Genomic DNA, 12,581 nt, shown 5'->3' with positions numbered 1-12,581 from the left:
GGGGCAGTGCATGCTATAAATTCTGCAGGGTGCCCAAACATTTGCAGACGCCATTTTTTTGTTTTCTGTAATTTTGAAAGTGTAAATAATGGAAATAAAATCTAACTTTTTTTTACATATTATAAGAATGTCTAATCTGTAATTTGATGCCTTTTGGAGATTTTTCCATCTTTCCTTGGCTTCGTTATGTACATTAATACAAATTTTTACCTGGGGTGCCCAAACTTTCGATCCCCACTGTACAGCTTACTTACCTTGTCCCCTGGATTCTGCAATGTCTTACTGCTGTGTCTGCGAGCCGTGTGTCCTCCGCTCGATTCACAGTGCTGAGCTCCATTCCCTGCGAGCGCTGCGATGCACGGGGACGGAGTTCGGCACCAAATTCAAAGTAAAAAGCACAGTATACATACAGTATTCTGTAATCTTACAGAGTACAGTACTGTATCAAATAATTACACATCCCCTTTGTGCCTAGTGGTTTGTCCAGTGCCCTGCATCCAGTTTTATATTATAAATACTGTTCTTTCTGCCTGGAAACTGGAGATTGTCCATAGCAACCAAAACATTTCAATTTACGTCAAAAGTGCTTTTAGAGCAGCTAGAAAACAGCGATAATAAATAAGAATCATTTGTAGAATTAAGCGATAGCGATTTGTGGAGAAATTCGTCATCAAACACTAAAAGTAATGACAGCAACAATTTTGCAACTGAGCAAATTTCAGTGATTTTGAATTGATTTCATTATTGAATAATTTTTATTATTATTTGTTATAATTATTTATAGTTATTTATTATATTATAATTTATGATTTCTTTTTTCAAACTTTATCATACCGGGATGTCTACTAGACTCTTGTTTGGTCAGATTTAATTGAGTTGTTTCTAAGAATTACAGGCCTACAATATAAAACGCCAAATTTACTTGCGAAATAATGGTGTCGCTTTCAGCACCAAAAATCTGACATAATAATTCCGCCAGGGAGGTTAAACAAACTGTTTGCGGGCTTTCTTGTGCAACATCTTCTGAGACGACAATCATGCAGACCAATGTGATGCAGAGTGCAGCGTATGGTCTGAGCACTGACAGGCTGACCCCCCACCCCTTCAACCTCTGCAGCAACGCTGGCAGCACTCATACGTCTATTTCCCAAAGACAACCTCTGGATATGACATTAAGCACGTGCGCTCAGCCCCATTGGTGGACCATGGCGAGGCTTGTTCTGAGTGGAACCTGTCCTGTTAAACCTCTGTATGGTCTTGGCCACCGTGCTGCAGCTCAGTTTCAGGGTCTTGCCAATCTTCTTATAGCCTAGGCCATCTTTATGTAGAGCAACAATTATTATTTTCAGATCCTTAGAGAGTTATTTGCCATGAGGTGCCATGTTGAACCTCCAGTGACCAGTATGAGAGAGTGAGAGCGATAACACCAAATTTAACACACCTTCTCCCCATTCACACCTGAGACCTTGTAACACTAACAAGTCACATGATACCGGGGAGGGAAAATGGCTAATTGGGGAAAAATGTGTACATTTTCACTTAGGGGTGTACTCACTTTTGTTGCCAGCGGTTTAGACATTAATGGCTGTGTGTTGTGTTATTTTGTTATACAAGCTGTACACACTACTTTACATTGTAGAAAAGTGTCACTTCTTCAGTGTTGTCACATTAAAAGATATAATAAAATATTTACAAAAATGTGAGAGGCGTACTCACTTTTGTGAGATACTGTATCCCATGCACACTGAAGCTGAAAAAAGCTATAAAAAAAACTCCAGTAGCTTTGCAGGGAGCCTTTCAACGTTTTTTAGCATTTTTGCAATAGCTTTAATCAGCGTTTTTCAGTGTAGCTTTTTTTTTTTTCAATGGATTAAAAACGCAAACAAACGCTGGCACCAGCGTTTTTCAGTGTTTTCTGCGTTTTTCAGCGTTTTGCGTTTTTCAGCGTTTTTTCCCGCCAAAAAACGACATTTTGAACGCAAATTTCGGGAGTTCAGAAAAAAGCCAATTAACTCCAAAGCTCATTAACACTAAAAAACGCCCAGGTGTGCATGGGCACATAGGCTAACAAAGAGTTCAGTTTATGGGCTTTAAAAAAGAAAAAGCCAAAACGCCAATAAACTGCAGTTTATCAGCTTCAGTGTGCATGGGGCCTAAGGGTTAAAATGCTCATTGATTCTCTCGAGAATTTCTTTTTAATTTCATGCTAAGTGATCTATATTTTTATTTCCGAAGGGAGAAAAGCAAATGTGTAGAGACATTAGCTGTATTATTATTTCCAGATATTATAGATTGGCAGCAATAAAGAATAATTACACTGCAATTCACATTGCGTTGTTGAGTGGCACCAACTGATATCCAAACCAACTATTGACTGTGTGATATTATGCAATGAAATAAAATATGACTTTAATGTTATGTTTTCTGTATTTCAGTATTCACAGATGAGGGATGAAGTGTTCAAATCCAACCTGGTCTGTGCGTTCATGGTTCTTATCTTCATCACGGCGATCCAAAGCTTACTTCCATCTTCAAGGTAAATGTAGTCTTTGATATAGATTGGAATTGCTTTGCTTCAATTCAACCCAGCGCATATGTGCCGCAGCGGGGCGGTTGGGATGTAACGCGTCAGGGTGCACCATTGTGTGCTGGGAGCGCGCTCCCAGCATCCTGACTGAGCTGTGGCATGTAACAGTCAAAGGCTGGTGGGACTCATTCATGTGACCACTGTGACAGCCAATTAGAAACTCTACCTCCTGTGATCCCTCAAAGGGTTAGAAGAAGCACTATTGCAGTGTGAAACGCGTAACCTCTCCATTGTCCTTGTCTTGTTTGGCAGTCATGAGTACCAGTTTGTATAACCACTTGCCGACCAGCCACCACAGTTTTACTGCGGCAGCATGGCTCTGCTGTGCGAAACGATGTTACGTTACGTTGCTTCGCCCTGTTGCCACTAGGGGCGCACTAGCGCCGCAAGAGGCAAACGCCCGCTGCTCGCCCTGGTTCTCTGATGCCTCGTACACAAAACCAGTTTTCCCGTCGGAAAAACTGCCATGACAGCTTTTGGCCGGGAAAACTGGCCGTGTGTATGCTCCATGGCAGTTTTCCCAACAGGAAAACCGCCGAGAAAAATTAGAACATGTTCTCCTTTTTCCTGCCGCGATTCCCAGCGGTCTTTTTCCTGGCAGTTTTCCTATGGGAAACACTGTGGTTGAGCATACACATGGCCGGGATTCCCGGCCAAAGCTCTCACCACAGTTTTCTCGACGGGGAACCCCTGGTGTGTACAGGGGGATGGTTACCGAGCAGGTTCTCGGTTTTCCCCCCGGGATTCCTGGCGGACTTTTTACCGCCGGGAATCCCGGTCATGTGTACAGGGCTTGAGGGGAGAAATGGCTGATCGCTGTTCATACAAAGTATGAACAGCGATCTGCCATTTCCCCTAGTAAGTCCCATCCCCCCTTCAGTTGGAACACAGAGAGGCAACACAGTTAATCCCTTGATCGCCCCCTAGTGTTAACTCCTTCCCTGCCAGGGAATTTTTTACAGTAATCAGTGCATTTTTATAGCACTAATTGCTGTAAAATTGTCAATGGTCCCAAAAACGTGTCCAAAGTGTCCGATCTGTCCGCCATAATATAATATAAAATATAAAAATTGCAGATCGCAGCCTTTACTAGTAAAACAATTAATAATAATAGCAATGCCATAATTCTATCCCCTATTTTGTTGACGCTATAACTTTTGCGCAAACCAATCAATATACGTTTATTACGATTTTTTTTTTACCAAAAAATATGTAGAAGAATACATTTTGGCCTAAACTAAGGAAAAAACTGGGATATTTATTATAGCAAAAAGTTAAAGATATTGGGGGTTATTTACTAAAGGCAAATCCACTTTGCACTACAAGTGCAAACTACAAGTGCAAAGTGCACATGGAAGTGCAGTCGCTGTAAATCTGGGTTTTTTGAGTACACTGAGGCCGCGTACACACGATCGGTCCATCCGATAAGAACGGTCTGAAGGACCGTTGTCATCGGTTAACCGATGAAGCTGACTGATGGTCCGTCGTGCGTACACACCATCAGTTAAAAAAACGATCGTGTCAGAACGCGGTGACGTAAAACACAACGACGTGCATAAAAAAACGAAGTTCAATGCTTTCAAGCATGCGTCCACTTGATTCTGAGCATGCGCGGGTTTTTAACCGATGCTTTTGCATACTAACCATCGGTTTTGACCTATCGGTTATCAGTCCATCAGTTAAATTTTAAAGCAAGTTCTAAATTTTTTGACCGAAGGATAACTGACCGATGGGGCCCACACACGATTGGTTTGGACCGATGAAAACGGACCTTCAGTCCGTTTTCATCGGTTTTGACCGATCGTGTGTACGCGGCCTAAGTGGTTGCAGCTAATTCACGGTCACTATATATGTATTATATATTTTTTTCCTGAGATTATTTTTACTATTATTCACTGGAGGTTGATGGTTTATATTTGCTTAAAAATTAGAAGATAGTAGCGCGCACGTTTTTTCCCTTATAACCACTAAATTATATATTTAGCAAGCGCCCTGGAGAATTAAAATGGTGGTTGTTGCAATTTTTTATGTCACATGATATTTGTTCAGTTGTTTATGAAAGACAGATTTTTAAGAAAAAATACACTTTAATAAATTTTGGTGCACACAAACACAATATAATACCCAATTTTTGGCAAATCATAAAAGATGATATTATATCGAGTTAATAGATACCTAACATGTCATACTTTAAAATTGCTGAGGCCTGTAGAATGGTGACAAACCATTGGTTACAGCTGATCATGTTGTAAGAAGCCTCCGTCAGAGGTTCCTTTTCATGATCGGAGATGTAGTGTGTCAGACTGACACGCCGCACTCGTGATCGCCGTGCTGTGTGCCCCCGCAGGCGCGCACCGGCATGTTATCCTGCTGGATGTCATATAACGCCCAGTCAGGATGACAGAACCACCGCCCGGCCGTCAATCTGCTAAAGGGTGGGCGGGAAGTGGTTAATCTTTAATATTGCTATTATTTCATATTATTATTAGTAGTAGTAATAATCTTTGTTGTCATAATAATCTTTTGTATGATTATGATGATGATTATTGTTATTATTTATTGTAGGTGTAAAAGAGGGCGCTAGGGACTAGTGGACTCACTGATGAAGATACCCTCACACGAAAAAGGGGACCTCTCAGTAGGTCTGATAAATTAACTATATTAAACACTCCTGTGACAAAGAAAATAAAAAAACACAATATAATAAATAACTATATAAAGACAATAGAGTGCTAAATATTGTGAATTAAAAAGCTGAAAAAATATATATATATTTCACGATCCCGTGAATGTGCACAAAATACTATGAACGAAAATGAGTGCTCATACGATACGCGGTGAAAAAATCATACAGCCATCACCAACTAATTACAGCTTCACCCGATGTGTTCTGATCTGTAAAACTCTTACCAGAAGGTGTGGACCCCTTTAATTAAAAAGGATGGTCTGTTGAGCTGAACAGGTTAATGTGCCTGCACACTTGGACACCATCTATTCAGACTGCTGTGTTTGGCTCAATCGTATCTCAGGAATCCAAAAACAAAAGGGAACTAATAGTGCATTATCCTTTATTAAAAAATACATAAAAACAAAGTGGCTGAATGGCCCCTTACTTGGTAGGTGCCAGCCCGGCACTAGGATGGCATGCGCTGGATATGACTCTGACTTGCGAATGCAGAGATCGTCTGCTGTGCGGGGAGTCCTATTACCAGCTGTAGCGTCTATGTGCGGGATCAGCTGGGGAGCAGAGAAGTCAGACTGCCTCCGACATATGTTTCGTGGTCTTCCACGTCATCAGGGGGGCGTGTCTGACCGCCGAGGATTCTGGTATATGTAGGCTTAGGAAAGCCAATGAGACGGTTAGTGGGCGTGTACTTTCGACGAATGCAATCCTAGCACCGCGCGGCACTTTACCCACACTCCCGCACATTACATATGTTTATTAGGTGTGGACATCAATTGCCAGGAACACGGACATTAAAAACATTAAAAACATACTTAAGTCACAATTAGATTGTTAAGCTGTCATTACTATCTATATTAGTAAGTATTCATTGGTTACTTTAGACCTTTGCATAACGCTACTGTCTAATGGTATATTGTAGGCCGATTACATCTTACCAAAGATCATAATAATAAAATATTGTAAAACTATTAAAAAATTAGTTAAAAAATTTGATAAAAAATTTATAAAGGATTAGTATTGAGAAATGAATTCTTAATAAGAGATTATATTAATTCAAAAGAGTGTTACGTTAATAGATGTTACTGCCATCTTGTGGAGGAAATATATATTGTTCCTAGATTATTCTATGTAAAAATCATGCTATTATTAATTGGTAAATAATCAAATAAATATCTTGCAAATATGATGAATCTTGGTATACCACAGATTTCAGTAAATCTATGGTGATTACCAAAATAGACTGGTAATTGTCAGTAAACATTAATAGAAGATGTATATAAAGATACATTTAAAAGGATCATTATTCGTTGGATAGAAAACAGTTAAGATCCAATTCGATATTTAACCCTGTGGGGTGCATAGTCTGTAATTTATGTATCCACATGGTTTCGTTTTGTGAGATACTTTTGTGAGATACTCCAGCGTAAGAGCCTTACGTCTGTCGGATCTAATGGATATCTATGCGTAACTGATTCTAAGAATCAGTCACATAGATACGACGGCCCAGATTAGGACTTACGACGGCGTACATGGCGCTGTGCCGTTGTAAGCCCTTTGAGAATCTGGAGGGAAGCACATGAATAAAGTGTGGGAAGAGATCTCTGCCCCCATCGTCCGCCTTCACCTGCTTACATGTAATAATCAATAAGTTAGTGAACACGAATTTTGATTAACACAAGCGTTGGGAAGCAGCTGCAATGCTACATAAGTATGAAATCGTGTATCTCGATCATATTTGGACTATCGTGTCCTTGTAATGGGAACGTAATGTGATGAGTCGGTTCACGCTTGCTAGGAACTCCTGGGAGTAGTTGTTATGTTCTATTTTCTGAGCCTGACATCTGGGAAAATAGCTATGGAACGTATTTCTCAGTATTTATACCGTTGAACCTAGAGATCTGATCGTGTTGTGTTCCAAATTAACATAATTTTCTTTCCTTGAAAGTGTGACTCAGTTAAGGCTGAAGATACCCATAGAGAGAACAGAGCTTGGAAAGTCTCGGCGTCACAATCATCCTGTATATCAGTTGTGCCATAAACACGTCCAATGCAAAATCCATACCAGACCCTTATCCAAACATGCCTGGCAGGTCAGCAAAGAGAGAGGGGGTGAGAGAGCACCCCTCCTCCTCCTCCTGAACCATACCAGGTTACATGCCCTCAACATGGGGGGTAGCTTTGGGGCAAAATCACCTTGTCCCCATCTTATATTGGGCCCAGCTTTGGGATTTAAAGTGTTTCCTATGGACAATTTTGGGTAACATAGTCTGTCACCATGTCATGGGCGAAAGAGCTTGCTTTGAGCCAGTGGCGACTGGTGCTCAACATTTTTGGGGGAGCGCATACAAACTGAAAAAAAAACATCAATTGCATCTACTGTGCCCATCAAGCGCAGCCACTGTGCCCATCAAGCGCAGCCACTGTGCCCATCAAGCGCAGCCACTGTGCCCATCAAGCGCAGCCACTGTGCCCATCAAATGCAGCCACTGTGCCCATCAAACGCAGCCACTCTACCTATAAATTGCTGCCATTGTGCCAAATGCAGCTACTCTACCCATCAATTGCTGCCGCTGTGCCCATCAATTGCTGCCGCTGTGCCCATCAATTGCTGCCACTGTGCCCCATCAATTGCTGCCAGTGGGCCCCATCAATTGCTTTCAGTGTGCCCATCAATTGCCGCTACTGTGCCCCATCAATTGCCGCTACTGTGCCCCATCAATTTCTGCCAGTGTGCCAATCAATTGCTGCTACTGTGCCCCATCAAATGCTGCCAGTGTGCATCGCCCGGGAGTCGGAACTTACCTGTTTTGCAGTGGGTCACGGTGGCGGCCTCCACATCCACTGCCGCTGTGCCCATCAATTGCTGCTGCTGTGCCCATCAATTGCTGCTGCTGTGCCCATCAATTGCTGCTGCTGTGCCCATCAATTGCTGCCACTGTGCCCCATCAATTGCTGCCACTGTGCCCCATCAATTGCTGCCAGTGGGCCCCATCAATTTCTGCCAGTGGGCCCCATCAATTGCTGTCAGTGTGCCCATCAATTGCCGCTACTGTGCCCCATCAATTGCCACTACTGTGCCCCATCAATTTCTGCCAGTGTGCCCATCAATTGCTGCTACTGTGCCCCATCAAATGCTGCCAGTGTGCATCACCCGGGAGTCGGAACTTACCTGTCTCGCAGTGGGTCACGGTGGCGGCCTCCACATCCACGCTACTTGATGTCTCCTGGCCTCTCTATCAGGCATCCAGTCACAACGCCTGTTGTTTCAGCCAATCAGGTGACACGTAACCAGACTCGAGCACCTGATTGGCTGAGAGGCGGGTCAGTGTTAGGGAATCGATTTATTCACTTTCCTAACACAACACTGAGTAAACAGCGAACGCACAGCATTGCGCCCGCTGTTTACCATTTTGGAAGCCTATTAGAGCCTATGGCTCTATTTATGCACTTCCAAAAACACCCCCGCCACTGTAATTCAGGTGCCCGGCGCCCGACGAAGGGCCAGACACCTGAATAGGGGGCGGCAGCGGCGACCATAGATAGATTCATGCAATACATGAATCTATGTATGGTGAGAGAGAAGTGAGCTTTGAGCAAATTGCATAACCACGCTACAAGAGATCTGGTCCAAAGAGGTGCCGTTTCACTCACTGGACTGTGTCCGGAGGAAGCTGGAAGGTGGTAAATGTTCTGGGGACTTGTGAGAAGTACTATTAAGCTGATCCCTGTGACTGGGAAGTGCACTGGAAGCTGCATTGGGTTCCGGCAGTTGTGCATTGGCACAGGGTAACCAGATGCCAATGAACTTGCCCCCGTGGTCTTCAGCTGTAGGGCCTTAGACTGTTTGATACTTGCTACTGCAACTTGCTACTGCCTCTAGAGAAGATTGTCCTCTAACTACTAAGTGCTGAGCGTTTTGGAGGATCCCATGCCCTAACCCGTCTCCCGTTAAGGTTCTTCAAGCAATAAATCTTAAAAAGATATCCCCTAGACTGTTTATTGGAGCTGGTGTGAATGGACTGGTGCTTGCATGGGTGGGCAGCATCCATACTTGTTGAGGTAGATAAACGGAGCACCCAGTATCCAGTTAGAAGCAAAATGGAGGTGAATATGTAGTCATTTTATTGAAAGCAGCAAAAACTTATCAAGCCAATGCATTTCGGGGGGAACCAAGACTCCCCCTTTTTCAGGGCTGCTGCTATACGTAAATGCTGAGTGGAGCTATATCCCAAATTGGTCAGTCTGTAACACAGAAATCTGGATGGTTGCTGGCTTGTTTGGTGGTGTGCTCCCTAGTCTATACACTATGCTCCCACCGCCAAACGACCCAGCAACTGTCAGAAACCATTAATCAGACCGAGACAGAAGTACAGTTAAATCACACTTGTTAAATAATAATAATAAAAAGATAAACAGAGTAAGCGTAGTCAAGACATAGCCAGAGTTCAGGAACCAGATTGGATAGTCAGCCAAGCCAAATGTCAGAGAGCCAGAGATAAACGTAGTAGAACAGCAATCTGGAGCCAGAAGGAACATCAGCTAAGCAAGTCTTCAACAGGAACGCAGGAGATAGTCTCTTTGATGTTGACCAAGGTGAAGGCAGAGATCATCTGAGCTGGACGGCCTAAGTAGGCAGGACTGACAAGCAGGATCATCAACAGGTGAGTCACTGTGGAGAGATAGGAGCTGGCAATTAGCCGACAGCTGAGCAGCCAGCTCAGAGAAGGAAGGGCTGAGCCCAGCCCTGACAGCAACCATCTAGATTTTGGTGTTACAGACAGACCAATTTGGGATATAGCTCCACTCACCATAAACAAACAGCAGCAGCCCTGAAGAAGGGGGAGTCTTGGTTCCTCCGAAACACGTTGGCTTGATAAGTTTTAGCTACTTTCAAAAAAACGACCTCCATTTTGCTTCTAATTGGATACTGGGAGCTTTGTTTATCTACCCCTAAAAATATATGTGGAAATGGACTTGTGAGTGTACCCAGAGGCAGCAGCCCAAGCCCCCAACAAGGACTCACCACCACTCTTCTGCTAAGTTGGGCCAAAAGTATCGGGAGTGAACTCTCCTAATCAACCCCCACCTTCACCCACTTACAGACCCTCAACTGAGTGAGTAAGACCAACGCAATCTCCAACCCTTTAGAACTCCATACTTGTTGAGGAAGAACCAGTTCATACCAGCAGCCTTGAAGAAGGGGGAGTCTTGGTTCTCCCCCGAAACACGTTGGCTTCATAAGTTTTTGCTACTTTCAAAAAAACTACTACATATTCACCTCCATTTTGCTTCTAAATGGATACTGAGAGCTTTGTTTACCTACCTCTACAAATATATGTGGAAACGGCCTTGTGGGTGTACCCAGAGGCATAAGCCCAAGCCCTCAAAAAGGGCTCATCACCACTCTTCTGCTAAGTTGGGCCCAAATTATTGGGAGCGAACTCTCCTAACCCGCCTCCCACCTTCACCCACTTACAGACCCTCAACTGAGTGAGTAAGACCAACGCAATCTCCAACCCTTTAGAACTCCCAACTTGTTGAGGAAGAACCAGTTCATACCAGGGGCCCTTACGGGGTGGGTAGCGCTAGATCATTGTTTTTTTTTTTTTATATGCCCATGTTTTCCTTCCCTCATGATCGTAAACACATTGCAGCAACCATCCACCTGACATCTTAGATTATAACAGAAATCTGAAATCCATTGACGGCAGCTGAGGATAGACCTGTATTTTTCGAAGCAGCGGAGGCAGGACAAAGGAGCTCTTCAACGGAGATGTACTTAGCTAAATTGCTCTTGTGACACACTTGTTATTTGCAAACAAAAAGTGGAAAGTGCTGAAAGGAGGTTTTTTTTCCTCTAAAAAGCTTTCAAAATTAGATGCTACAATCTTCTGAAAACTATTTTAGGTTGAACGTAAAAGTAAAAGCTCTCGTACAACCAGCATGAGGTTATGTAGTAAGGATATACTGTACATAATGCAACTCTTTTATCTTCTGTATGTTTTTTCTTCTGTTTCAATTCCTTTAATGCTTTAGGGCTCATTCACACATGGCGGCAGCGCTTGGAGCCCCTCTGAAAAGCGGTGGAAGGCAATATGTCACCTTCTCACCATGTGTCTTAACCCTGAAAATTCCACACCACTAAACATGTGCAGAGCGAAAAATGTAGTTTTGTTTCGATGCGTTATCTACATAAATTTGTTTCGTTTGATTTGTTTAATTCGTTTGATTTGTTTTCGGAATTTATTTTGTTTATTCGTATTCTAATCGATTCGAATTTTCGAATATGATTTCGGATTGATTCAAAACGTTTTCGAATCAATTTCGAATAGCTTTCGAATTTAAAAAGTTTTCCAATGTAATTATACAGAATTTTTTATAGCGCCAACAGTTTGTACATCGCTTTACAATGCAGGGAGATACTACACCAACAGTACAATTCAAAAGAAGAGGATTAGAGATATGAAAAGTTTTCCGATTTGAAACGTTTTCCGAATTGAAACGTTTTCCGATTTGAAACGTTTTCCGATTTGAAACGTTTTCCGATTTGAAACGTTTTCCGGTTTGAAAAGTTTTCCGATTTGAAAAGTTTTACGATTTGAAAAGTTTTACGATTCTAATAGTTTTTCAATTTCCAAAGAGAATAAAATAAAATAGAAAATAAAGAAATAGAATAGAATAAAATAGAATAAAAGAATAGCATATAATAGAGTAAAACAGAACAAAATAGGATAGAAAATAAAAGAACACAATAGAATGGAATAGAATAAAAAAAAAAAAAATAGAAAGATTATACCCACCTTCTGAAATTCGAAATAAAATAGAAAAAAAAATTGAATAAAAAAATAATAATAGATTAGAATAGAAATAATATAACCATTTTCTAAAATTAAAATATAATCAATTTGAATAGAATAGAAAAGCATACAGTAGAATAGAAAACAATTCTATTCTATTTGTTTCTAATATATATATTAGTCTATTCTGTTCCTTTATTTTCTATTTTGTTCTGTTTTACTCTATTATATTCTGTTATATTCTTTTCTATTCTATTTTTTTTCTATTCTATTCCTTTATCTTCTATTTTATTCTCTTTGGAAATTGGAAAACGATTCAAATTGGAAAACGTTTACAATTTGAAAACTATTCGAAAATGATTCAAAAAGGATTTGAATTCTAATTTCGTCTGAATTTTTTTTTTTGTTATTTCTGATTCGTTTATATTGGGTACTATTGTAATTCGGAAATTCGGATACATCCGAATTTTTCAAAAGATAAAAAATTTTCCGAAATTCTATTTGGAACGGA

The 12,581-nt window shown here is 41.5% G+C and overlaps 1 protein-coding gene across 2 annotated transcripts in view; it reads left to right on the top strand.

Annotated features, from left to right (window-relative positions):
* ADCY8 (adenylate cyclase 8) overlaps positions 1-12,581 on the top strand; it is a 387,999-nt gene that overhangs the window by 278,456 nt on the left and 96,962 nt on the right. For both annotated transcript variants that reach the window (XM_040354976.1, XM_040354977.1), the window contains one exon: positions 2,436-2,536. In XM_040354976.1, coding sequence (XP_040210910.1) covers positions 2,436-2,536 — 101 coding nt within the window. The remainder of the gene's footprint in view (positions 1-2,435; positions 2,537-12,581) is intronic.

Source organism: Rana temporaria, chromosome 5 (genome assembly GCF_905171775.1).
Source record: "Rana temporaria chromosome 5, aRanTem1.1, whole genome shotgun sequence".
NCBI lineage: Eukaryota > Metazoa > Chordata > Amphibia > Anura > Ranidae > Rana > Rana temporaria.
The sequence above is the reverse complement of the archived record's forward strand: the minus strand, read 5'-3'. Positions and strand labels throughout refer to the sequence as shown.